We start from the raw sequence: 27,909 nt of genomic DNA, 5'->3' as shown, positions 1-27,909 counted from the left end.
TTGTAGGATTTGATTAGTGGACCCTAGAAAAGGTTAGCTCTTTCTTTTGGATCATGGATCTTAAGGATGTGCACTTTTGGCTGCCAGGCCTCTTCCCCATTATGTGAGAGAGGACCAGCCTGAAAATGAAGCCCGAAACAAGAAAAACAGTCCCAAAATGGAGGACAAGAGCCCTGGCAACAATCAGAGGTTTGTATCCAGCTACGCCTACTATATGATATTAATATTAAAGTTGTGAGGTTGTTACTCTAGTGAATCGGTGCAAATGAAGCATTTCTCCTCCAAGGAATCAAACACATTTTTAGAACTAAATAGGACAGATTGAGTAAAAGAAATCTTTATCCAAAGCTTTCCCAATAGACATTTTCTCCCCACACTGAATGTTATCAATTTTAACAGTCCCATCAGTGGCCTTCATAATATTCACAAAGGATGTACCAACTGAGTCATCTGGTTGAAGAGTCAAGTTGGAAAATAACAATCTTTCCACTTTTTGTGGTTTAGAACAATTCTCAATACACATTATGTTGCTCTTAGCTCATAGCGGTTCGATTAAATTTTTCTTCCAAAAATAACTTAGAGGAAGAATCATTTACTTTATACATATTCAAAAACAGAACTCATCCATTTTCTCCAGTGTTTGTGGAGGGAAATACTGGTCTAACCCATTAGATACAGCAAGTCTGTCTCCTATTTTGGTTTCTCTGTTTTAAGTGATCAGAGAAAATCCTTTGTTGTTTTCATTTTGGTTTCAGCATATTGGCGTCAATATCCTTTTCTTCCTCGGAATCTTGATCTGGCATCCAACTGAAAATAAACATAGAATTAAATCAGATTTTGTACAACACAATTAAACACAGCTTTGGTAAGTGGTCTCAATCTGTGACAGAACTAAACCACTTTCCAGCACAGTCAAAAAGGCAACTGTCAGAGCTACCAAGAAAAAAAAAAAATAAAGATGGCATTAAAAACAAAAGTTCCATTTAAGGTCCCAATAAGGATTTTCTTCTCAAGTAGAATCTGAATTATATTTATATTTTTCCCTCAACTATACTCAATATGTGTGCTTCTAGCAAACTTAATTTTTTTTTATTAAGTTTTGTTTGGGTTAATATTCAGATGTATTTGAACTGCACCAAAAAAACATAAAATACGTAGGAATAAACCTAACCAAAGAGGTGAAAAATTTGTACACTCAAAACTATAGAAAGCTTGGGGCGCCTGGGTGGCTCAGTCGGTTAAGCGGCCGACTTCGGCTCAGGTCATGATCTCACGGTCCGTGAGTTCAAGCCCTGCGTCGGGCTCTGTGCTGACAGCTCAGAGCCTGGAGCCTGTTTCAGATTCTGTGTCTCCCTCTCTCTGACCCTCCCCCATTCATGCTCTGTCTCTCTCTGTCTCAAAAATAAATAAACATTAAAAAAATTAAAAAAAAAAAAAACTATAGAAAGCTTATGAAAGAAACTGAAGAAGACACAAAACAATGGAAAAACATTCCATGCTCATGGACTGGAAGAACAAATATTGTTACAATGTCGATACTACCCAAGCAATCTATATATTCAATGCGATCCCTATCAAAATAACACCAGCATTCTTCACAGAGCTAGAACAAACAATTCTAAAATTTGTATGGAATCAGAAGAGACTCTGAATAGCCAAAGTAATGTTGAGAAAGAAAACCAGAGCACATCACAATTCCGACTTCAAGCTGTATTACAAAGCTGTAATCATCAAGACAGTATGGTACTAGCACAAAAACAGACACAAAGATCAATGGAACAGAATGGAGAACTCAGAAATGGACCCACAAACGTATGGCCAACTGATCTTCCACAAAGCAGGAAAGAATCACCAATGGAAAAAAGATGGTCTCTTCAGAAAATGGTGTTGGAAAAACTGGACAGCAACATGCAGAAGCATGAGCCTAGACCACTTTCTTATATCATACACAAAAATAAACCCAAGGGGCGCCTAGGTGGCTCAGTCTGTTAAGTGTTGGACTTTGGCTCAGGTCACGATCTTGTGGTTGGTGGGTTCGAGCCCTGCATCAGGCTCTGCGCTGGCTCTGGGCTGACAGCTCAGCCCAGAGCCTGCTTCAAATTCTGTGTCTCCCTCTCTCTCTGCCCCTCCCCTGCTTGCACTTTGTCTCCATCAAAAATGAATAAACGTTAAAAAAAATTTAAAAATAAACTCAAAATGAACATTGAAATGTATTTGAAATCTTTAAACAGTAAATCACACCTAACATTTAGGGATTAAAAATGTTTAAAGTATCTACTCATAGGATGACTACATGTTCTTTGACTTAAAGCTCACAGTGCAGCCTCTTCCAAGGGTGGTGGGGTACGTAGAGGGTTTTAAAGTCAGTATATAAGGCAAATTGGCATCTTAGAGGACTAATAGTAAATCACTTTTGGACAAAGGCTGTACGAATCTATTAGTCCACTCAGGAGTTCCCTAGATGGCGCTTTCTAGTGTCAAAGTAGAAGTAATACATAAATAATATTATCCACATTCTTTTTTCTGAATGATCTCACTTGCAACATACATGTAATTGCTAGGTCATTCACATAATTTTTAGCATACCTAAAATTTTTAGCATAAGCTTTGCAAAAGCTATATAGCCTCTTACCATTGATCTTTTACATTCAAAAAATGAGTATTTCAAAGCTTTGCAGTTTCCTTCCTTCAGACACTGTCGAGGGGATTTTCCTTCCTAGGACACAGAAAACAATATAAATACCTGGAGAATTTCCTCACAAAGTACAAAATAACTATCATTTTGAAAGTAGTGCTTTTTTTTTAAAGTTAAAGAAAAAAAGTAGTAAATTATATGAGAAAATATTTTGTGATTCATTTTGACTGCTGATGTTTAGGGAGAACAGGATAGAATAAAAAAATGTATCAAATAATTTTGGAGCACTTTTTAGGGTGCCCTTGAGTTCTTGAAAACACTAGTGTCCATAAGATACTTTTCTTTCAAATTTTTATGTATCTCGCAACTAGTATTATTAGCTCCTTATGGGTAAGAGAGTAAAGGTGAAAGTAATATTTTTTTTTTCCTTCAGTGTTTCTAAAATTTTTACACTCCAGAACTCATCAAGATAGATGAGTGGACATGCATACATGTACACATGCATGTACATACGAGAGATCAGGCCGGCTGTAGTGGGAAATGGGTTTGTTCTGGAAGGACCTATCAAGTGGCTTTAAAGCCTCCAGGTATATATCCTTTTAGTGCAAGCACTATTACCTCCAACACATCCCTGCCCCCCACCCAACGGTCAAATTCTCTAATTTCAGAAGCACAACCACATAGAACTGGAAGAGGAAGGGGAGATGTTAACAGAATTGAGACATATTTGTGAGAGAAGATCTGCCTGGGCCTGATGTGAAATGAACCCAACTTTAAGCAGTGAAAGCTAAAAGAAGGCTAAGAAGCAAACTGGACTAAACCATTCCCTTCCTGCCAAGGTAAGAAGCACCTATAAGAATGCTCACAGGAGAAACTTATTTTTGATTCTTAAATAAGATTTTTTAAACTATAACCATTAAAAATCAGACTTGACAAAATTATATCTGCAAAACTAGGTGAGAGCTAGAATTTAGTATGGGTTTTTCAAGGTAAACATGGAACAAAAATTTTAATACCTCTTCATAATCTTAAAATATTTTTTAACAAAGACATGTTTAACTTAACACAAAAGCATTTAAATATGCTGGACACACAGAACATCAATAATGTGCTTCAGAATTCAGGGGCGCCTGGGTGCCTCAGGAGGTTAAGCGTCTGACTCTTGATTTCAGCTCAGGTCACTATCTCATGGGTCATAGGATTGAGTCTGGTATTGGGCTCTGCACTGGCAGCATGGGGCCTGCTTGGGGTTCTCTGTCCCTCTTTCTCTGCCAAGCCCCTGCTCAGCCTTTCTCTGTCAAAATTGATAAATGGACATTTAAAAATATATATACTTCACAATTCAAAGAGGCAAGATTAAAATTTAATTGCAGCAAAACTTCTCTTTTTGGATGCCCTATCTTATTAATTTGTCTATTAACTAAGCCCTCACAACAACTAATTTACTTTAAAAAATATTCAGAATGGCCCCAGATCAGTTCAGTGGGAGGTTAAAAAATGTTAGATATTCCTGCTCAGACAGGGCTTTTACAACCAGGTAGCAAAGAAGGTATACATGTAGAAATGCCAACCGGCAGTGTGGCGTGTCACATAGTAGAGAAGTGCCAGAGGGTAACAGGGAGAGGGGCTAAAGGGGTTCTGTTTCCCAGGAATGTAAATATATAAAACAACATCTGGAAAAAGTTGACAGGACTTAAATTTTCTGAATTACCTGAGCTTTAATTACATCAAACTGTGATACGCAATTTGTGAAGAAAAAAAAAATCAAAACCTTAACATTATGATTACCTATTAAGGAAATAAAACATACACTGCTTATAAACATTAGCCTCATGCAGTGCTTGGCAATATAAAGGAAAATGATGAAACCTTCCTACTCAAGGTGAGTTCCAGTGTAAAATGGGTCAAGCAATTCTGACTGAGAATAAAATGACCCTGGCTCAGTGTTAATTTTAAAAGCTCAAACAGCCAGAATTAGGTGCCCTAAAATCAGAACGTTGTTAGTGTGGTACTGAATGCTTAGAATGTTAATAAGGAACCTAGAATACTTACTACTCAAATAGAAACATCTGGTGCATTCATGCACTGGGAAAAATGTAACCCCAATTTCATCAACTCTTCATCATCCAGGGTTTACCTTCAAGCAGATTTTGGCACCTCAACCCCACCACTGCAACCACTCCTCCAAACCTTTATTTTCCAAGTGCCATGTCGCCCTTCTTGTTTTTACTGTGAAAAATGCTACAGGGTACCATATCTGTGGCATTCCCAATTCTTGGGAATCTTGCCACTTTCTAGTCTGTCTGCCTGCTTAGGTTCTAGATTTTAATTGTCATCTGTATCAGTGAATCATAAAAGTGAATCAGAACAGAGTAGCAAGCTTCCCTGCACTGTGTTCCACCCTAAAACTCTGTAATAAGATGTTGCCGATGGGATGTTTGTTGCCCATGTGAATGATGTGAAGGCAAATAGAAGAGTAAATAAAACTATACCAAAGACTAGAACTCTAAACTGATGCTTCCCCAAACGGTATCTTTTTCATAAGCTTTCATGCCAGACTGCCAACTGCCTAATGGAAAGATCCATCTAATTCTAAGAGAGATAGAGACAGGTTAATTCATCCTCCTTCACCTCTACACCAAATGGCAGACTGCCAGTTGTCCCTTAACATTTAACTCTTCCTTTCTTGTGAGGCATATGGCTGCGCTAGATTTCCCAGCCACCCTTGCAACTGGGTGTGGTCATATGACTAAGTTCTAGCCACTAGAATATGTGAGGAACTGAAATGTAAATCTTCTGCGTTGGTCCTTAAAGGCAAGTGACTTGCCCCCTCTTATCACTTCACGTCATCACGTCATGGCCTGATGATATGGAAGGAAGGCAATCTTGGACCACGCGTGTGAGAATAACATCCTGTCTCCCATCACAGCACCTAAAACCACAAGATCAACAGTGTCTGGGTCTATGGAAGGCTGAGGGGAGCTGTCCAGGACCTATTTACAGGCACACACAAAAAGCAAAAGAGAATTTTCTATCTTTTTTTTTTTTTAATTTTTAATGTTTATTTATTATTGAGAGAGTGTAAGGATGGGAGGGGCTGAGAGACGGGGAGACACAGAATCTGAAGCAGGCTTCAGGCTCTGAGCTGTCAGCACAGAGCCTGACGCAGGGCTCGAACTCACAAATCGAGAGATCATGACCTGAGCAGAATTCGGATGCTTAACCGACTGAGCCACCCAGGCACCCCAAAGAGAATTTCCTATCTTGTTCAAGCCAATGTTATTTTGGGTATCTGTACCATGTACCCGAACCTATATCCTAACTAATACACTCCCAAGCTTATTTACCTTCTGAGGGCAAGATCAGTGATTCCTGGGGCGCCTGGGTGGCTCAGTAGGTTAAGTGACTGACTTCGGCTCGGGTCATGATCTCACAGTCCATGGGTTCAAGCCCCGCATTGGGCTCTGTGCTGACAGCTCAGAGCCTGGTGCCTGCTTCGGATTCTGTGTCTCCCTCTTTCTCTGCCCTTCCCCCACTCACACTCTGTCTCTCAAAAAGTGAATAAATGTTAAAAAAAAAAAAAATTAAAAGATCAGTGACTCCCAAACATGGCTGTGCCCAAGAATCAACATGGGATACTTTTATAGGGGTAGGAGGAGCAGTGGGATCTATACTTTTAAGCTCTCTGCCCCATCTCCAGGTAATTCTGATTAAGTCAGCAGGTCTGAGAGCTTGTTAATGGAGACACACAGGAGATAACCTGTGATTCAGGTTTCTTGAGCATAGTTTCAACCTTTTTGATTCCCCAGGAGTCATAAAATCCTAAGAAGTCTATCCAAGAGCTGCCTTTTGAATCTTTTTCCTTGCTTCTCCTTTCCAGCCCCACAGGGGTTGACATCCTCACCCCCATTACCCTGAGCTTCTCTCAAACCCTATAGTTCCTTGACTATTTCCCATTGTAGCACATAGAACTAAATATTTATTTTGAATTCCTCCTGAGAGTCAGGTCCAGCAGCTTTTCCAGTGGGTTAAAGATTAGCAAGGAAGACTACAGCATCCATCTGCTAAAAGATCAGATTAACTTTATACAAGGAGCTAAATCTTATCATAAATGAGGTCATTCAGGGCAGACACAGACCTCAGCAGAATGTCCCTTGGTCTTCAGAGTCCCTAGGAGGGGCATGGTAGGCTGTAGCTGCCAGTGACACTATTTGACAAGGTATCTGTCCTCTTATCTACAGACCTCAATGTTTTGCCTCAATACTGCCCTTTTACACTCCTCTTGAAGTCAGGATGAATTTAACATAAACTGTACACACATTCCCATTTAAAGTACTTTTTACAAACATCATGTTCTCTTAATTGACCAGCATCGATAAAGCCACATGTTCAGCTAGGGAAAGCAAAGTCTGTGCCGTGTGTCCTGGCCATCATCTCTGCCCAGTTTTCCAGAGATCTAATTTCTACACAGGAGGGAATGTATCCCAATCATCTGTATATCCTCTGAATTAGAGCTTGGCACTCAAATGCTGACTAAATAAATGGATTATTGCAAAAAAGCAACTTGGTATCCTCCTTGCCTTCAGTTTCCTCCTCTACAGTTTCTTTTCTCAGTCCCATCGTGTACTTTTTTCCCTTGATTGCTCATCTCTATGGCCTTCTGATGCTGAGTGTCAGGAGAAAATCTAGGGCCCTCACTCTGACATACAAGGGCTTTCACACGACAGTCTTCCTCTCAAGCTTTCTGTCACATTCCCTATCACCCAGGACTAAGAGGGCACTACTAGCTTCTCTTGGTCACATCTCTCTGACTTGCCCATGCTGTTCTTTCAGCTTCTTTCCTCAACCACCACATTCCCCACTCTTTTACTTGATAATCTACTACTCCAACTTTAAGACTCAGATCAAATGTCACCTTTTCTGTGAGAAGTTTCCAAATTCTCAAGTTGCTGTTCATTGGACTCCTGTAGCATTTTGTTTCCAAATCTCATCATTAAACAAATATTAACTAAATGCTTACACAGCCCTTATTACAGGAATTTAGCTCCTTACATGTCTATTCTTCTCATCCGACTAAACTCATTTAAGGTAGTGACTGAAACAATTCATCTTTGTATCACCAGTGCATGGCATCATGCCTGCCACTTACCGGGCGTTTACTAAGAGCTGGCTGAATATCTGCACCAATGAAGCAGCAGATTGGAAACAGCCCTGGACAGGGGAGTATAAATACAGGGCACCTCAGTTTCCTCATCTGTGTAAGAGAGCTGGACTAGAGAACCTTAAATTCATAACAACTCAAGCTTTACGACACAACACACTGGAGTGACCAGTCTCACTTGACTGCTAAAATCAGTGAACCAAATGTAAAACATTAATCAGTAGAAATACTGATACAGCTTTATGATGGATATCCATTTTGGGGCAGTTGTCTTTCCTTTGAAATAAGAGCAAATTACCCAGGTCCCCAGTTAACTCTGGACCTCACTGCTTGCCTCACTACACTAAGATTGAGAAGACGTGGCTGTAGTGAGGGGAATGTAGTGAAAGCAAGATACAAAATAGTGGGAAAATGGAGCTGCTTCGTTTACAACTTATCCAGGAACGTATCGAACTCCAACTCAGAAACAAACCCAAACCAAGAGAAAGTAAATATAGCATATATTCAGCCATAACTGAACGGAGAAAGGAGAAACTACTAGTCAATACAGTATACCAGGTTTATGTAATTCTCTGTTAATTTAGAGTCTCATTTCCTAATACGCAAGAAACCTGTCTCATTCTCCTTTCTATCTCCTGAAGCTAGCAGTGGCAGGCAGCATCTAATACATGTTTCTTGAACCGAAATCGTTTATCTTTATCTCCAATTTAACACCGGAGGGAGCTGAAGCTCCGACAGCGGATGTGCCCAGGTTCATTAAACTGGAGCTGTGATCTACACCTAGGACTTCTAACTCTGGGTCCCGTCTCCTGACCACCACCGCAGGCTGACCGGGAAACCTTGGCCGGGCCCTGCCTCTCCGGTTCCAGCGTCTCATCACCCCGAGCGCCCGGCTGCGCTACCTGGAGCACACAGTCCGACTGCAGCAGACATGCGCCCAGGTCCTCCTTCACGCCCGCGCACGCGCCGCCCTCCGGCTTATCCTCGTAATACCGGGGCATGACTGCGAGGGGGCCCCAGCTGCCGAGACCCGCTTCCGTCCGCAACGGCTGCGACCGGGTTGGGAGCAAGCGACACTCGCGACGGCAGGAACCGGAAGCCGGCAGAAACAACTTCCGACTGGCCCCCGGAAAACTACGGGGCGCGAGAGGCCGCGGGCGCGGCGGAAGTGGGCGCAAGTGACGCGTCGGGCCCCCAGCGCCGGCTACGTTGCGGGAAGGGAAGTTGCACCGGCGGGTGCTGGGCTGGGCTGCGGGGTTGGGCTGCGGGGCGGAGGTGGAGGGCTGGCTTGGACCCCTTGGAGGCCGCAGCGGGGCTCCAGGTGAGGCTTGAAGACCGCTCTGCCGGGGCGCGGCTCGGGCTCGCTAGGTGTCTTTTCCTCCGGCACCTCACGGCCCGATGTCCCTCGGCTCTGGAGTGGCCATACCCGGGTCCGGCTGCTCGGCCTGCGGTAGAGTTGTCAGAAACAATTAAGGACGCCCAATTACACTTGAATTTCACATAAACCACGGACGACGTTTTAGTGTATGTCCGACACAATGTTTCGGACATGCTTATGCTAAAAACTATACCTGTATCTGAGATCCAAATGTAACTGGGCGTCCTGTGTTTTTATTTGTTAAATATGGCAACCCTGCCCGCAGCCCCAGGCTGACGTGAGCACCTGGGCCCCGCGAGGCGCTGCTGGCGTCTGGGGGGCTGGGGAGTGGAGCGGGGAACTGGGCTGCCGGGACGTGGGGGCTGGACGGTGACCTGCGCTCACTGGGCTTCTGGACTGATTCCAACCGCTGCCATTCCCTCTGCTGAACTATTTCAGGGAGTAAAACACTGTGGACTTGAGTTTTGTTTTTATGTCACATTCTAGTGAGAATTGCTTGATGGTCTTGCACTGATGGACCTGTGTGAATAGGCCATTTATTTTTACCTTGTCAATAACGTTTCTAATTGGCTGTTAAAAAAACAACAACAACAACAAACCTCTTCCCTTAAAGACTTGATGGTTAAGAGCACAGGATTTTGGGGGCGCCTGGGTGGCTCAGTTGGTTAAGGCGGGCCACTCTTGATTACCGCTTGGGTCGTGATCTCAGGGTTCATGGGTTCGAGCCCCAGACTCCCTGCTTACAGCACGGAGCCTGGTGAGAATTCTCTATCTATATCTATATCTATATATCTATATCTATATATCTATATCTATATATATAGTGTGTGTATATATATATATACATATATATGCATATATATATGTATATATATACATACATATATATCTATATATAGTGTGTCTATATATATGTATATATATCTATATATAGTGTGTGTGTGTATATATATATATACACACACATACACTATATATAGATATATATAGATATATATATATACACTATAGATATAGATATCTATCTATCTATCTATATATATGTGTATATATATATATATATCTTTTTTTTTTTTTTTTTTTTTTTTAAAGGCACAGGATTTTGCACCCATAGCTATATCTGTGCTCATGAGGGGGTCATTTTACCTCCTAGTGCCTTTTTTCTCTCCCCTTCTGCCGGTGCCCTCTGTCTCCTTACCTCTCTTCTTCCTGCCTCCTCCCTCCCTCTCTCCTCGTTAACAGTAGTTACCTGGGAGGGCTGCCTGATTATTGAGAGAGGTGAAGTGTGGGAAACATACTGACCCTGTTATAAGTGCTATGACGGTTCAGAAGGGTGTGCTGCTGCCCTTGCCTGAAGAGCAGTGATGAGTTCTTGAGCCCCCATACAAACCTCAGAACCATCTCCATTAGCTTTTGACCCCTGTTATCAAGGATTGGGATGGAAATGTAAGATACCATCCCTCCTAAATATCTCACAAGAGGGGTGTTGGTAGCCGATAGGTTCTTAAAATTAAACGTAAAAGATTTTTTTCTTCCATCTAGGAAGATGTTACCAAGTACTTCAGTGAATTCCCCAGTGCAGGGGAATGGAGTGTTGAATACCAGGGATGCAGCAAGACACACAGCTGGAGCAAAACGCTACAAATACCTGAGAAGACTTTTTCGTTTTCGGCAGATGGACTTTGAGTTTGCTGCGTGGCAGATGCTCTACCTGTTTACTTCCCCACAGAGAGTTTATAGAAATTTTCATTATCGAAAGCAGACAAAGGATCAGTGGGCCAGAGATGACCCGGCTTTCTTGGTCCTGTTAAGTATCTGGCTCTGTGGTAAGTGTTAGTTTCTCTATAAGAGGGTTGAAGAACAAATTGAGTGTTTTAGATTGAATTTGTCATTTGCAGGATCTTTTGTTATAAACATATTGTGGGTCAGAATTTGGGATATTTGAATCTATTTCTTCCTTTCTGAAGCCTCAAAAATCTCACAAGAAAGAATGTTATATTCTTTCTGGTTCTAACGGTCCCAAGCAGATGCCAGAGTAAATTCTTCCCTTGAACTTTGAAGGGAAGAGGACAGAGTCACTCCGTGTCTTTATTTACCACTACTGTGGTAAAAAATTGATACCAAATGCAAACTTTCTGTGAAAAGGAATATCAAGACTGGAAATTGCATTCCACAGGCAAAATCCAGAGTGAGAGCTCTAAAAATACGGATGTGAACTTGAGAAACTACTTTTAAATTCTCCGATAAGGTAGTGTGAGAGTCCTAACCACCTTTAGGGTGTTAGATGTAAACATGTAAGATCTTTTTTCACCTTTACCTGGACTTAAATATGTGAGTGCCTTTCCAGAACTAGTGGTGTTTTAAATGTTGGGACCACTCTGGTGAACCATAGACTCCACAGTAAACTTCAGATACCTTAGTAGCCATTCTGTGTTCCAGGGTAGTCTGCATTTCTCTGTTAGTTATATATACATATAACACATCTTTGGGGTTTTGTTTACATGACTGTCTCCTCCACCACACGTGTGGGCATCTGGAGGGCAGGGATTGTGCCCCACATCCCCCAGAACTTAGCAGAGTACCTGAATTTATTATGTAAATCTTTGTTTCAGTGTCCACCATAGGATTTGGCTTTGTTCTGGACATGGGATTTTTTGAGACAATAAAGCTTCTCCTTTGGGTTGTATTCATAGATTGTGTAGGCGTTGGTCTTCTCATATCAACTTTAATGTGGTAAGTACCATAATATTAGTTTTTCAAGTACTGCTGTAGAGCCTACTACATTTGCTTCCTTTAGAGATAAAGTAGCTGATGTAAATTGAAATGAGATAGATGAATTGAAAGCATGAATTAAACATTTTTTTACTATTGATGGATAGTTGACATACGGTGTTACAGTAATTTCAGGTGTACAACACAGTGATTTGATAATTACGTACATTGTGAAATGCTAAGTGTAGTTAGTGTCTGTCACCATGCAGTGTTGTTACAATATTATTGATGGCATTCCTTATGCTGTATTTTTTATCTTCGTGTCTGATTTATTTTATAACTGGAAGTTTGTACCTCTTAATCCCCTCCACTTATACCACCCATCCCCTCAACTCCATCTCCTCTACTAGTTCTCTGTATTTGTGAATCTGTTTCTGCTTTTTGTTCATTTTGTTTTTTAGTTTTCACATGTTCGTGAAATCATACCGTATTTGTCTTTTCTGACTTATTTCGCATTCCTCTAGGTCCATCTGTGTTGTCACTAATGGCAAGATCTCATTCTTTTTTTATGACCGAGTAATATTTCAGAATGTGTGCGTGTTTGTGTGTCTGTGTGTATGTATATATTTATACACCACATATCTTCTTTATCCATTCAACTATTGATGGACCCTTAGGTTGCTTCCGTATCTTGACTGTTGTAAATAATGCTGCAATAGATATTTGTGTGCATATAACTTTTCAAATTAGTGTTTTAATTTTCTTTGGCTAAATACCCAGTATTGGTATTGCTGGATCATATGGTATTTCTGTTTGTAATTTTTTGATAAACCTCCATACTGTTTTCCACAGTGGTAGCTCCAGATTACATTCCTACTGGCAGTACATAAGGGTTCCCTTTTCTGCACATCCTTGCCAACACCGGTTATTTCTTGTATTTTTGATACTAGCCATTCTGACAGGTGTAAGGTGATATCTCATTGTGGTTTTGATTTGCATTTCCCTGATGATGAGTGATATTGAGCAACTTTTCATATTTTATTGGCCATTTGTATTTCTTCTTTGGAAAAATGATCAGGTCCTCCGCCCACTTTTTAATTGGATTTTTTGGTGTTGAGTTGTATAAGTTCTTTATATATTTTGGATACTAACCCCTTATCAGATATATCATTTGCAAATATCTTCTCCTATTTACTTGATTGCCTTTTATTTTGTTCATGGTTTCCTTTGATATGCAAAAGCTTTTAATTTTGGTGTAGTCCCAATGGTTTATTTTTGCTTTTGTTTCCCTTGTCTGAGGCGATAGATCCATAAAAATGTTGCTGAGACCAATGTCCAAGAGATTAATGCTTATGTTTTCTTTTAGGAGCTTTATGGTTTCATGTCTCATGACTAGGTCTTTAATCCATTTTGAATTTATTTTTGTGTATGGTGTAAGAAAGTGGTCCAGTTTCATTCCTTTGCATGTAACTGTCCACTTTTTCCAACACCATTTATTGAAGAGACTGTCTTCCTCATTGTATATCCTTGCCTCCTTTGTTATAGGTTAATTGGCCACATAAGTGTGAGTTTATTTCTTGGCTCTATATCCACTTCCATTGGTCTGTCCTTTTTTGTGCCAGTACCATACTATTTTGATTACTATAGCTTTGTAGTATATATTGATACCTGGATTGTAGTATCTCCAGCTTTGTTTTTCTTTCTCAAGGTTGCTTCGGCTATTTGGGGTCTCTTGTGGTTCTACACAAATTTTAGAATTCTTTGTTCTAGTTCTCTGAAAAATATTGCTGGCATTTTGATAGAGATTGTATTGAATCTGTAGATTGCTTTGGATAGTATGGACATTTTAACAATATTGGTTCTTCCAGTCCATGAAAATGGAATATCTTTGCATTTGTTGTGTCCTCTTCAGTTTTTTTCATCAGTGTCATACAGTTTTTAGAGTAGATGTCTTTTATCTCCTTGGTTAAATTGATTCTTAGGAATTTTTTGATACAGTCATAAATGGGATTGTTTTCTTAGTTTCTCTTTCTGCTACTTCATTATTGAAATACAGATTTCTACATATTAATTTCGTGTCCTGCAACTTCACTGAATTTATTGATTAGTTCTAATAGTTTTTTGGTGGAGTCTTTCAGGTTTTCTCTATATAGGGTCATGTCATCAACAAAGAGTGACAGTTTTACTTTTCCTTACCAATTTGGATGCCTATTATTCCTTTTTCTTGTCTGATTCCTTGATTGCTATGGCTATGACTTCCAGTACTATGTTGAATAAAAGTGACGAGAGTGGACATTCTTGTTTTGTTCCTGATCTTAGAGGAAAAGCTTTCAGCCTTTCACCATTGAGCATGATATTAGCTGTGGGTTTATCATATATGGCCTTCATTAGGTTAGGTACATTCCCTCTAAACCCATTTTGTTGAGAATTTTTATCATGAATGAATGTTGAATTTTGTTAGATGTTTTTTCTGTATCTATTGAGATGATTATATGATTTTTATCCTCCATTTTGTTAATGTGTATCACATTGATTTGCAGATATTGAACCATCCTTGCATCCCTGGAATAAATCCCATTTGTTGAAGTGAAATATCCTTATAATGTATTGATGAATTTGGTTTGCCAATATTTTGTTGAGTATTTTTGGATCTATGTTCATCATGGATATTGGTTTACAGTTTCCCTTTTTTGTAATGTCTTTGTCTGGCTTTGGTACCTGGGTAATGCTGGCCTGATAGAACTGATTTGAAAATTTTCCTTCCTCTTCTGTTTTTTGCAATAGTTTGAGAAGAATAGGTATTAACTCTTCTTTAAGTGTTTGGTAGAATTCACCTGTGAAACCATCTGGTCCTAGACTTTTGTTTTTGGGGAAGATTTTGATTACTGATTCAGTTTCATTACTTATAATAATACATCTATTCACATTTTCTATTTCTTCCTGATTCAGTTTGGATGATTGTATTTTTTTAAGAATTTATCTATTTCTTCTTACTTGTCTAATTTGTTGGCATATAATTTTTCATAGTAGTCTCTTATAAACCTTTGTATTTCTGTAGTGTGAGTTGTTACCTCTCTGCATTTCTGATTTTACTTATTTCAATTCTGTTTCATTTTCTTGATGACTCTGGCTGAAGGTTTATGAATTTTGTTTATCTTTTCAAAGAACCAGCTCTTGGTTTCATTGATCTTTTCTATTGTGTTTTAGTTCCTATTTCATTTATTTCTACTCTGATTTTATCGCTTCTCGGCCTTTTGGCTAAGATCAAGTGTATTTCTACTCTGATTTTTATTACTTCCTTCCATTATCTTCAGGCTTTGTTTGTTCTTCTTTTCTCATTTCTTTAGATGTAAAGTTAGATTGTTTGAAATTTTTGTTTTTTCCTGAGGTATTCTTGCTAGAACTTCACTCTTAGAACTGCTCTTGCTGTGCCCCAAAGATTCTTGGGATGTTGTGTTTCCACTTTCATTCATCTCAAGGTATTTTTTTATTTCCTCTTTGTTTTTTGTTGTTGGCCCATTGTTTCAATAGCATGTCATTTAGGCTTCACATGTTTGTGTTTTTTCCATTTTTTTCTTATAACTGATTTCTAGTTTCATGCTATGTGATTAGAAAAGATCTTTATATGATTTCAGGCTTCTTAAATTTATTGAGGTTTGTTTTATGGCCTAAAATGTGATATGTCCTGGAGAATGTTTCATATGCACTTGAAAAGATTGTGTGTTCTACTGTTTTTGGATGGAGTATTCTGTATATATGTGTTTGTTTTTTTAACTTTTTAAAATTTTATTTTAGAGCATGAGTGGAGGATGAGAGGGAGAGATGGGGAGGGAGGGAGGGAGAGAGAGAGAGAGAGAGAGAGAGAGAATGAGAGAATGAATATCTCAAGCAGGCTCCACTGCTCAGCAGGGAGCCCAATGCAGGGCTTGATCCCATAGCCCTGGGATCATGACCTGAGCTGAAACCAAGAGTTGGATGCTCAACCGACTGAACCACCCAGGCACCCTATTCTGTGTATATGTGTTAAGTCCATCTGGTCTAATATGTTGTTGACAGCCACTCCTTCCTTATTGATTTTCTGTCTGGGTGATCTATGCATTGATGTAAGGGGGGTATTAAAGTTCCCTATTTTATATAACTGTCAGTTTCTTTATATCTGTTAGTATTTGCTTTGTGTATTTGGGTGTTCGTATATGCATAAATATTTACAGTTGTTATATCTTGTTGGATGGAGCCATTTATCATTGTGTAGTACCTTTTTTGGTCTCTTAGTCTTTTTTTTTTTAATTTTTTTAAATGTTTATTTACTTTTGAGAGAGAGAGACAGAGCGTGAGTGGGGGAGGAGCAGAGTGAGAGGGAGACACAGAATCCGAAGCAGAGTCCAGGCTCTGAGCTGTCAGCACAGAGCCTGAAGCAGGGCTCGAACCCATGAACTGTGAGATCATGACCTGAGCCGAAGTCAGACTCTTAACCGACTGAACCACCCAGGCGCCCTGACAGTCTTTTTTTAAAGCATATTTTGTGCGATAGAAATATTGCTACCCAGGCTTTTTTTTTTTTTCAGCTTCCATTTGCATGGAGTATCTTTTTCTATCCCTTCACTTTTAGTCTGTATGTGTCTTTAGGTCTGAAATGAGCCTTGTTGGCAACATTCAGCTGGGTCTTGTTTTCTTACCCATTCAGTCACCTTATGTCTTTTTTTTTAAGTTTTTATTTTAATTTCTGATAGTTAACATACAATGTTACATTGGTTTCAGGTGTACAATATAGTAATTCAACACTTCCATACATTACCCTGTGCTCATCACAAGTGCACGCCTTAATCCCCATCACCCATTTAACCCATTCCCCCACCCATCTCCCCTCTGGTAATCATCAGTTTGTTCTCTATAATTAAGAGTCTGTTTCTTAATTTGTCTCTCACTCTTTTTTCCTTTGTTTTGTTTCATAAATTCCATGTATGAGTGAAATTATATGTTGTCTTTCTCTGACCTGTTTTGCTTAGCATTATACTCTCTAGCTCCATCCATATGGTTGCAAATGACATTTCATCCTTTTTTATGGCTGAATAATATTCCTGTGTGTGTGTTTGTGTGTGTGTGTGTGTGTGTGTGTGTGTACACCCATGCATGCACACACACACACACGCACACCACATCTTCTTTACCCATTCATTAACCTATGGATACTTGGGCTGTTTCTGTATCTTGGCTATTGGAAATAATGCTGCTATAAACATAGGGGTGCGCATATATCCCTTTGAATTAACATTCTTGTATTCTTTGGGTAAATACCCAGTAGTTGATTGCTGGATCATAGGGTAGTTCTATTTTTTTTTAAGTTTTTATTTATTTTTGAGAGAGAGAGAGAGAGAAAGGGAGCAGGGGAGGGGCAGAAAGAGAATTCCAAGCAGGCTCCATGCTAAGTGCAGAGCTCGATGCAGGGCTCAAACCCACGAACCCTGAGATCATGATGTGAGCGAAAATCAAGTTGGATGCTTAGCTGACTAAGCCAACCAGGCTTCCCTTGGGAAGTTCTATTTTTAACTTTTGAAGGAATCTCCATACTGTTATCCAGAGTGGCTACACCAGATTGGTTTTCCACCAACAGTGCACAAGGGTTCCTTTCTCCGTATCCTTGCCTACATCTGTTGTTTCTTAGGTCGTTGATTTTAGCCATTCTGACAGGTGTGAGGTGATATCTCATTGTACTTTTGATTTGCAGTTCCCTAACGATTAGTGGTGTTGAGCATCTCTTCATGTGTCTATTGGCCATCTCTTTGTCTTTGGAAAAATGCCTGTTCATGTCTTCTGCCTATTTTTTAATTGGACTGTTTTTTGGGTGTTGTATAAGTTCTTTATATATTTTGGGTACTAATCCTTTATCATATAGGTCATTTGCAAATATTTCCCATTCAGTAGGTTGCCTTTTAGTTTTGTTGATTCTTTCACTCTGCAGAAGCTTTTCATTTTGATAAAGTCTCAATAGTTTATTTTTGCTTCTGTTTCCCTTGCCTCAGGAGACATATCTAGAAAGAAGTTGCTACGGCCAATGTCAAAGAAGTTACTGCTGTTACTGCCTGTGTTCTCTTCTAGGAGTTTTAGGTTTCTAGTGAAACCTCAGGTCTCACATTTAGGTCTTTAATCCATTTTGAATTTATTTTCATGTAGAGTGTTAAGAAAGTGGTCTAGTTTCATTCTTTTACATGTAGCGGTCCAGTTTTCCCAATACCATTTGTTGAAGAGACCGTCTTTTTGCCACTGGATATTCCTTCCTGCTTTGTTGAAGACTGACTGTACAGTTGTGGATTCATTGCTGGGTTTTCTATTCTGGTCCATTGATCTATGTGTCTATTTTTGTGCCAGTACCACTGTTTTGATCACTACAGCTTTGTAATATAACTTGAAATCTAGAGTTGTGATACCTCCAGTTTTGTTTTTCTTTTTCAAGATTGCTTTGGCTATTCAGGGTCTCTTGTGGCTCCATACACATTTTAGGATTATTTGTTCTAGTTCTGTGAAGAATGTTGGTGTTTTGACAGGGATTGCATTAAATGTGTTGATTGCTTTGAGTGGCATGAATATCTTAACAGCACTTGTTCTTCCAATCCATGAGAATGGAATGTCTTTCCATTTCTTTTATCAATCTTTTCCATCTTCTTTTATCAATGTTTATAGTCTTCAGAGTACAGATTTTCCACTTCTTTGGTTAGGTTGATTCCTAGGTATCTTACTATTTTGGGTGCAACTGCAGATGGGTTTTCCTAATTTTTCTTTCTGCTGCTTCATCATTGGTGTATAGAAATGCAACAGTTTTCTGTACAGATTTTGTATCCTGCAACTTTACTGAATTCACTGATTTTGTATCCTGCAACTTTACTGAATTCACTTATCAGTTCTAGAAGTTTTTTGGTGGAGTCTTTCAGGTTTTCTATATATAATATCAAGCCATCTGCAAACAGACAAAGTTTTACTTCTTCCTTACCAATTTGGATGCCTTTTATTTCTTTTTATTATTTGCTGTGGCTAGGACTTCCAGTACACCCTGTGAGTTTTGATTGGAGCATTTATACCATTTACATTGAAAATAGTTATTGATAGGTATGGACTTATTCCAATCTTGTTAGTTTTCTGGGTGGTTTTGTAGTTCTTTCTTTTCTTGCTGTCTTCCTTATAGTTGATCACATTCTTTAGCGTTATGCTGGATTCTTTTCTGTATTTTTTGTATATCTGTTAAAGGTTTTGGTTTGTGGTTACCATAAAGTACATATGTTAACATTCTGTGTATATTGCAGTCTCTCTTAAAGTTGATAGTCACTTAAGTTGGAACACATTCTAAAAGCACTATATTTTTATGTCCCCTACATATTTTATGTCATATTTTACACCTTTTGTTTTTGTTAAGTCTTTTAACTAATTTTTAGATGTGATTGGTTTTACTACTTGTCTTTTAAGCTTCATACTGGCTTTATAAAGTGATTAATCTACTACCTTTATTGTACATTTGCTTTTACTTGTGAAATTTTGTCTTTCACATTTTTCTGTTTATGGCCTTTTCCCCCTTGCTTAAAGAGCTTCCTCTAACATTTCAAGGCCAGTTTTATGGTGGTGAACTCCTTTAGGTTTTGTTTGTCTGGAAAACTCTTTATGTCTCCTCCAATTCTGAATGTTTACCTTGCTGGGTTGAGTATTTTGGTCGTAGTTTTTTTTCTTTCAGCACTGTGAATATAGCCTGCCATTCCCTTCTAGCCTGCAAGTTTCTGCTGAAAAATCAGCTGATAGCCTTATTGTGCTTCTTTTGTACATAAATAGTTGTTTTACCCTAGCTGCATTAAGATTGTCTTTATCTTTAATCTTTGACATATTAATTATTAGTTGCAATGGTATGAGCCTTCTTGGGTTGATCTTGTTTAGGGCTCTCTCTGCTCCTGGACCTGGATGTCGGTTTCCTTCCCCTGGTTAGGGAAGTTTTCAGCTATTATTTTTTCAGGTACATTTGCTGCCCTTTCTCTTTTCTTTCTGGGATTCCTATAATGCAGATGTTAATATGCTTGATATTGTCCCAAAGATCCCTTAATCTATCCTTATTTTTGTTTTTAATTTTTCTTTTTGTTGTTCACCTTGGTTGCTTTCCATTTCCTGCCTTCCAGATCACTCTTCCATTCTTCTGCGTCCTTTAATCTGCTGTTTCTCTCTAGTGTAGTTTTCATTTCAGTTACTACGTTCTTCAACTCTGATTGGTTCTCTTTTATATTTTCTCTCTGTTGAAGTTCTCACTAGGTTCATCAAACCTCTCTCGTTTCAAGTCTGGTGAGTATGTTTTTGACCATTACTTTGAACTATTTATCAGGTAGATTGTTAATCTTGTTCTTTCACTTGGAGTATATTCCTCTGCCTCCTTATTTTGTTTTAGTTTCGGTATTTGTGTCTGTGAATTAGGCAGAACAGCTACTTCTAGTCTTGAAGGATTGGATTCATGTAGGAAAGTCCCACATACACTGTGTATGCCTGCTGACTTTGGCTGGCCGGAGCTGTAGTGGGCCTGGGCTGGGTCGGGGCTCTGGGTGTTGTACACAGGGCGCACCCCAGTGGGAAATCCTAAGCTGAAGTGGGCGTGGGCCCGGGGTGCCCTGGTGGGACAGTGGAGTCGAAATGGGCTCAGGCTGGCAGGGGGGAATCCCGGGGCACTGTGCACAGCGGGAGCCCTGGTAGAATTGGAGCTGCAGTGAGTGTGGGCTAGGTGTGTGGGGTTTACTGAAATGCTGGCCAGTTAGGACATCATACCCTGTTCCAGTCAGAGTGATCAGGTGAGGTGGGGGGACATAAATGGTGGCACTCACCAGCCCGTTTGGCCACAGAATGTGTTCCCACAGGCCTTGGCCATTAGGCAGAGGGTTAGGTTTTTTTTAATATTCTGGTTGTCTTTTAAACCACTGCTTTTTTGTGTGTGCCTCAGTGGGGCTTGGGCTGGTGTGGGCTAGGGTCCCAGGGTTCCCTGAAGTGGCCGGCCAGCTATCTGTGCTGTCAGTGTTGGCTTTGGGGGAGGAAGGAGACATCAACGGTGGCACTTGCCAGCTCTCAGACCACTGGAGACCGATTCCTGAGATTCCAGCTGTTTGGCAGATGCTCAAGGGCCGGTTCCTTTAAATTCAGGTGGCCCTTTTAAACTGAGGCTTTTTTTCTATGCCCCGCAGCTGTGGAATCTGTTCCTGGTTCTGTGGCTCTGTCCCTCCACACTGTAGCTGGCAGCATCAGGGGTGGGTGCCTGTCACTGTGTCTCTGTCTGGTCCTTCTCTCCTTTGTTGTGCAGAAACTGTTGTCAGCCCTCAGTTTTTTTTTTTTTTCCAAAGGAATTAGTCCATATGTTGGTATAGATTTGGTGTGTCTGTGGAGGGGAGGGAGTTCAGGGTCTTCCTCCATCACTATCTGGACCTTGTCTCTTGAAAGCATCTGTTTTGACTGTCAGGATGATTATAACTTGCCCTCCTATGTCAACGTTTGTATCAGAAAATACTCTAAGGGATGGTCTGTATTGTCAAAGTGCAGCAAATAAGTGAACTGAAATCATGATTGTCTCATATTAACAAAGTCCCTGGTTTTGCAAAAATATGCAGTTAGCCAGTTCTGCTTAGGTTGTGTGGATGATGGCACGATTTCCTCCTGCATTTGTCAGTGGGTCATTTCTAGATGTTTAAGCTATAGAGGATTATTTCATGGAATCTTACTCTGAATATCTGACATAAATGAAATACATTTGAAAAAGGATTTGTTAAGCTTTTGGTGCCTTCTTGCTCATACACACACAGGTTTTACTGAACAGGTGCGCAGTCTGACTTCTGGGTTTGGTTTAACAGCAGTAGTGTACTGGTGTAAGTGTAGAAATCCAGCATTTGGTGTTTCCAGCATTTGGAGATACAGGCTCCTCTGTGGTTGGCATGCCAGATAAGGGGAATGGATGTGTCGAGTGAGTTCACAGAGGGCCAGCGGTTGAGTAGAGGTTGTGGTCATGTGTATCAGAGAAAACACTATGGAAATTTTAGTCACAGATGGGCCTAGGTTCAAATGCCAGCTCATTTACGTTAATTTAGTCCCAGTCTCCTCTTTTGTAAAATGGAGTTAGTTATCTAATTTTATTTGAAAAGATTGTGGTATGAAAAGTACCTAGCATAGCAATTTTAAACAGGATTTTAAACAAAATCCTAAGACTGTAACCTCTGATGATACGAATGTGTTGTTTTCATTTGTAACTTCTGACTAGTACAGGTTTTGTATGTGCTTGGTAGTCAGGACCCTATGTCATCAATTTAGAATTCTAAAATCTGGCTTAAAAATAATACTAACTAATGTAAGTCACACATTCATTATGAAAATACTCATGAAAAACATGGTATGTGAAACAATTCCAATAAATAAGGCTTTCAAAGGAATCGTTTGTAGCAAACATGGACTCTGGAGGGCCACAGAAGCCAAGTCATCCTGGAGTTCAGCACCTTTACTATGAGTCCATATTACAGTTTCGGTTACATAGAAAAGGACTCTTTATATTTTTGAAAGCTTACACTGTGTTGTGAATGGTGTTAGAAATATGAGTGATGACATGTGGTTGCTGTACTCCCAGAGGCGCCATAGGAACCAGCAGGAGGAGGTGTTTGGGGGAGATGGGATCGTTGATTCCTGGTACCAGAGGCACAGGCCCAGAAATGAGGAACAGCATGCTGGGTCTGGTAGCACAGGGTGACACTCACCAGTTCAGGAAGGTATGTGGCCTTCAGTGCCGTTCAGAAGAAAGAATTGGACTTTATCTCATAGCTTGTATGTGTTGGTTGGGGAGTGGAGAGAGGTGGGGAATTTGGAGGCTTTAGGGTAAAGATTTAGGAAAAACCTCTTCTGTGGCTATGAAGGAGCTGAAGAAGAGAGGCAAGGCTGGATTTGACTGTGGGGGCCAAATGTAGAGCAGGCCCAGATAGTGTAGGGAACTCAGGAAGAAAGGAGAGAGAGATGAATCAGAGAGCATCCTGTGGTAATCAGGTATGGTGAGAGGAGGGAAGAGTGGGGAGGAGGCAGAGGCCTCCTGGAAGAGAGCCTGCAAGATTTTTGGCTCAGAAGTGACGGATGAGGATGAAGTATTCCATGTTGGACATGTTGAGTTCGGGTGGCTTGAGGATTTTACTGGAGATAAAGGTACAGTAGACACTGGGGTGGGGGACTCCGAACCTACTACAGTCTGGGCCAAGATGAGGACATGGCTGGCATCATTAATGCGGAGGTGGGAGGTGGAAACCACAGATGTCTGAGCTCTCTCAGAAGGAATGTCTGTGTTCTAGAGATAAGACTGGGGACAGAAGCCCGGAAGGCGCTCATGTAAGAAATAAGCAGAGGGGTAGGAGCAGCAGGAGGATCACAGAATGCATGGGAGCTCTCGGGTAGTGAGCTGGATGGTTATTCTGTTTTGTTTTTTTTTTAATTTTTTAAATTTTATTTATTTTTGAGAGACAGAGAAAAACAGAGCATGAGCAGGGGAGGAGCAGAGAGAGAGGGAGACATAGAATCCAAAGCAGGCTCCGAGCTGTCAGCACAGAGCCCAACGCAGGGCTCTAACTCATGAACTGTGAGATCATGACCTGAGCCGAAGTCAGGTGCTTAACAGACTGAGCCACCCAGGCGTCCCTTATTCTGTTTATTATAACGGCCCATGTTCTTAGCTAAAATGGAAGACGTGTTGGTAAGTTAGAGTTTGTTCAAAGTTGCATTATTTTGATATTTTCAGATAACCATGTACAGGACTGTTTTATTAGTATTATATACCTCTTAGTTTTTCTTTTTATTTCCACAGTAGGCATAGCATTTTCTTTACCCTTGAAATGAAACCACACACATAAAAGTCCACTGAGTTTCTGCAGTTGTGTTTATAAAACAGATGATCCTCTTTGTTATTTTCCTTCGAAGGTCTAATTTTCTATTACCTGGGCATTTTACTTTTCATTCACTCATCATTTAACCAAACTCATAGGCCATGCTGTGGAACCAGTGACAGTTGTTCTTACGGCTAGATCTGTCACTGGCCACTTTTTCCTTCCTGGTTCCTCTGGATTTCTGGACCTTTTAATAGAGGGGTGACCTTTTGGGTGTTAGGCCTTGCACCTATTCTATGTCTACATTCTTTCTTTGGGGAGGGTGTCATTGAGGCCCATGCCTTTCAATATCTATACATGGATGAGTATCTCCATTTCCGACCTCCTCTAAATTCTAGATTTCATAGACTTCTTCATGTTAATAGGTATCTTCAGCATAACAGGCCCAAATCCAAACTCCTGCACTGCCCCAGACCACTCTTTCTGCAGTCACCCCACTGTAGTTAATGGCAACTCAATCTTCCATTTGTTTCAGGCAAAAATCAGTCATCCTTGACTGTTCATTTTTTATCTTACTCTACATGCAGTAAACACATCCTCCTGGCTCTGCCCTCCGGTGTAGCATTTCCTTCATGTCACCATCTCCTCTGCTATCACCCCTGCTCATCTCTTACTTGCAGTAGCCTCCCAGCTGGTCTGTTTCCCCTCTTGTCTCTGGAGTCTATTCTCAGATCGGCAGTCAGAGGAACCCCGTCCAAACAGCGAGTCAGACACTCTTCTGAGAACTCCAGTGACTTCTTATTTCATCAAGAGTAAAAGCCAAAGGTCTTAAAGTGGCCATAGGCTTCATACCACCTGGCTCCCTGCTTCATTTCCTACTACTCTTCTCGCTTGTTCCAGGCACACTCGTCTCCTCATCCACGCCTCACACAGGCCAGGTACCCTGCCACCTCCTCTGTCCTCCACCACCTCTGTGTTCGGACTCCCCTCTGCCTGGAATGCTCTACCCCAGGTAATTCCCTCCTTGCCCTTGGTCTTGACCCAGATATTACCTTCTTAGGACTATCCTATTCAATATCGCATTTCAACTATTTTCTATCCTTCTTTATTGCTTAATTTTTCTGCATAATGCCATCTGACGACTCTAACTAGATAAAAGGCAGAGATTTGTGTGTTTTGTTCACTACTTTATCTCCAGTATCTGGAATAATGCTTGGTACACAGAAGGTAGTCAGTAAATATTTATGGAATTAACTTTATTGTATCGTGAAAGAAATTTTAACTTTGCTCTTTAGGTTTATCTCTAACAAGTATTTAGTGAAACGGCAGAGCAGAGACTATGATGTGGAGTGGGGCTATGCCTTCGACGTACATCTGAATGCTTTTTATCCTCTCCTAGTCATTCTGCACTTTATCCAGCTTTTCTTCATCAACCGTAAGTAGCAGGTGCTTCTCAAATGATCGTGAAAAGTCATCACTGTATGTACTGAAGAGATTCAATGTATGCATCTCTTCCACAGATGTTATCCTGACAGACACCTTTATCGGATATTTAGTTGGAAATACCTTATGGTTGGTGGCAGTTGGCTATTATATCTATGTAACCTTCCTAGGATACAGTGGTAAGTCACAAATCGTTTTGGTTGACTGAAAACATAACTGGGAGAAGCGAAAGTTGCTGCAATAGTAACACAGTTGCTTTTATATGCATTGCCTCATTTAATCTTCACAGTTAGATTTACTTAACCCCATTTTTCAGATGAGGCCACAGAAATTGAGTAACTTTCCCCATGGCCTTGCAGCTGCAAAGTGGCACGGCTGCTCTATAACAGATTTTGTAATTCTGAGGAACCACACGTTAAACCATATTCAATATCTCCCAAGTTACTTGCAGAAACACACGACCCATTTCCTTTTCTCCCTGGCTTTCTGTTTCTTGGTCCCAGCTGCCGGTTAGAGTGAGCCACGGGCTGGGTCTCAGGGATGCCCGTGAGGTATAGAAACCTTTACAGGCCTTTCAAGGTGTTAAAAAACCTTTGCCTCACTTTGGTTTTACGATCACTTTATGGTTCTGCAGATGGTCACAGATCAGGCCCAACCTCTACTGATTGGAGGATGTGTTTTCAAATTTACTCTTAGATCCTGCTAGAAGCTTATTTTTCTTAGTGTGAATGAGAAATTTACTCAGTTCTTCCTTTCTCGTCACTCTGAGTGATTAGGACCTTACTGTAAATACCCCTGGTGCTCATGTACGACTGGCTTCTCTGGCCCTTCCTACCCCACCCCCATAGGCCTCTTTGCCAGGGACCACATAACCCCCTCAGATTGTAACACCTTGTTCTGGGCATGGGGAGTCCTTTCTCTAATCCAAGGGACAGGTTTGTGACATATTTGTAATGAATTTTCACATATTTTGAGAAAGTTTTAAATTGTGAATAGCATACTGCAATGTGGTTTCTCTAAATGGGTATTTGCTCACTCTTGGCAACTCCCTCCAATTTAGTTGTGTATGGCTCAGTTTCACTTTGGGGGCTTCCTAGAGGAGAGATGTTCAGGTTGGGATGCATGTGGTAGGGACCCACTAAGTAACTACTGAGCAAAAGGAAACATGGATATCTGGGGACAGATTTTATATCTGAGAGTTTTAGCTTTTTCCTGAAGCCTCGGATGCTTACCGGCTGAGCTCTCCCCTTCTCAAGGTGGAGGTGTGATGCTTTGTATACTGGGAGATCTCAAATAGCTCCGTTATCTTAGAGGTTTCTGAGGCAGTCACCTGTTTAAATCCACCACCGTCTTCATTAATATTTGTGATGTTTTGTCCCTTACTTGTAACCTGTCTGAAGTCCCGAATCTGCTTCTCACTAGGCTTTTGTGCTGAAATAATCCCTCGTCCTGGTTTCTTCACAGCTGTGAGGAGGGGGCAACACAGTGAGAGTAGTCTGTTCTGGCTTTAGAGCAGCATCTCCTGGATCCAAAACCTCTTTTGGCTTTCTTTTTGGCCCCACCTGTTGTAATAAGAGCTTTCAGAATGTTCATTAGTCATATTTGCTTTTTTTTTTAAATTGAATCTGGATTTGTTTCTTTTCCAGCATTGCCATTTTTGAAAAATACGGTAATTCTTCTTTATCCATTTGCACCTCTCATTCTGCTCTACGGCCTGTCACTAGCTCTAGGATGGAACTTCACGCACACACTGTGTTCTTTCTACAAGTACAGAGTGAAATGAAAGTGGCGGTGAGACTATCCTGTCTTCCCTGTGCAGCAGGCAGTCTTGGGGAAGTGAGATTTCTCCTGAAACTTGTAAATAAACCATCTTTGTAGATACCTTCAGGGTGTAAAGTTTGCAAGTTTGAAGAAATATATATGTTAACACTATTGTCAAGTACATTCCTTAAAACTAATTAAATGTACATTTCTATAATAAATAATATTTTTTAAACTAAAGTTTCACCTGTTTTTTGAAAGAATAACCATTTGGAGGACATGGGGATAGTCATGTGCTCCTCACCACTGTTCCAAGGTACTTAGTCTGGCCCCATTGCTAATGGGCTGTATTTTAAACATTGCTGTAGACCACACGATCCTACTATAACCTTCAAAAGCCTCCTCAGCCTGTAATGTAACTCAAATTAAAATCCTTTACAACCTTTTCTCTACAAAAGAAACCCCAATTATAGTAGATCAAAGAGGCCTATGGTGGTTACTCTTCTTAGTGTACATGTGACTGAACACCTGTATCTCTTAACACTAAGGCTTTTTCTTTCTTTGAAGACCTCTCCAAAACCCACATAACTAAAAGTAAATAATCAATGTTAAAACTAATGATAAAATTTGCTACTCATTAAAAGTTTTATCTATTTTTATTACAAGAACTCTTGAATTCAACATGGCTTCTTCTTAAACTTCTTTATTTCAAATACACATGAACGGTCGTGGCACAGAGAAACAGTGATGAAAGGCACAGTCAACAGGACCAGTTATTAGGTTTTCAATTATAGCAGCAAATTTGAAAATAAATAATCTTCCTTGAAAAATCTAACAGGTACCTAAAATATTACTACAGATATTACCCATTCACCTAATGAAAACATTTTAAGGAAAATATGTACATTAAAGGAGAAAACAAAAATCTGGTACAACCTGGAAAAGCAATTCCTCAGGCACCTTCTCT

General features: G+C 40.3%; 3 protein-coding genes across 4 annotated transcripts in view; 2 read left to right on the top strand and 1 right to left on the bottom strand.

Annotated features, from left to right (window-relative positions):
• INPP4A (inositol polyphosphate-4-phosphatase type I A) overlaps positions 1-8,650 on the top strand; it is a 155,790-nt gene extending 147,140 nt beyond the window's left edge. Inside the window, exons 25-26 of one of the 2 annotated variants that reach the window (XR_006215660.1) lie at positions 3,304-3,474; positions 8,622-8,650. Coding sequence is in view for 1 of the 2 variants with exons in the window: in XM_042981217.1 (XP_042837151.1) it covers positions 3,304-3,319 (16 nt within the window). In the remaining variant the exon portion in view is untranslated. Of the gene's footprint in view, positions 1-3,303; positions 3,574-8,621 lie in introns of those variants that run through there. The other variant, XM_042981217.1, reaches the window with a different exon arrangement.
• On the bottom strand, positions 322-9,112 carry LOC102967962 (cytochrome c oxidase assembly factor 5). Its single transcript, XM_007097812.3, has 3 exons — positions 8,699-9,112; positions 2,633-2,716; positions 322-807 (listed from the first exon to the last, which is right to left on the bottom strand). The coding sequence occupies exons 1-3, from the start codon at positions 8,795-8,797 to the stop codon at positions 766-768; spliced, it is 225 nt and encodes a 74-aa protein (XP_007097874.1). The 5' UTR covers positions 8,798-9,112; the 3' UTR covers positions 322-765.
• On the top strand, positions 9,040-27,182 carry UNC50 (unc-50 inner nuclear membrane RNA binding protein). The gene is made up of 6 exons (XM_042981223.1): positions 9,040-9,117; positions 10,717-11,000; positions 11,787-11,907; positions 25,034-25,173; positions 25,259-25,360; positions 26,828-27,182. The coding sequence occupies exons 2-6, from the start codon at positions 10,721-10,723 to the stop codon at positions 26,962-26,964; spliced, it is 780 nt and encodes a 259-aa protein (XP_042837157.1). The 5' UTR covers positions 9,040-9,117; positions 10,717-10,720; the 3' UTR covers positions 26,965-27,182.
• Positions 27,183-27,909: the final 727 nt, after the last annotated feature.

Source organism: Panthera tigris, chromosome A3 (genome assembly GCF_018350195.1).
Source record: "Panthera tigris isolate Pti1 chromosome A3, P.tigris_Pti1_mat1.1, whole genome shotgun sequence".
In the NCBI taxonomy this organism is placed as follows: Eukaryota; Metazoa; Chordata; class Mammalia; order Carnivora; family Felidae; genus Panthera; species Panthera tigris.
This window is presented reverse-complemented; position numbering and strand designations above follow the sequence as displayed.

Excerpts from the sequence above, each read along its gene's own strand:
- LOC102967962 (XM_007097812.3), bottom strand. The coding sequence starts at position 8,797 with ATGCCCCGGTATTACGAGGATAAGCCGGAGGGCGGCGCGTGCGCGGGC. Across the intron at positions 2,717-8,698 it reads AGTCGGACTGTGTGCTCCAG|GAAGGAAAATCCCCTCGACA; the intron begins GTAGCGCAGCCG and ends TCTGTGTCCTAG. Across the intron at positions 808-2,632 it reads TTGAATGTAAAAGATCAATG|TTGGATGCCAGATCAAGATT; the intron begins GTAAGAGGCTAT and ends GTTTATTTTCAG.
- UNC50 (XM_042981223.1), top strand. The coding sequence starts at position 10,721 with ATGTTACCAAGTACTTCAGTGAATTCCCCAGTGCAGGGGAATGGAGTG. Across the intron at positions 11,001-11,786 it reads GTTAAGTATCTGGCTCTGTG|TGTCCACCATAGGATTTGGC; the intron begins GTAAGTGTTAGT and ends TCTTTGTTTCAG. Across the intron at positions 25,174-25,258 it reads CCAGCTTTTCTTCATCAACC|ATGTTATCCTGACAGACACC; the intron begins GTAAGTAGCAGG and ends TCTCTTCCACAG.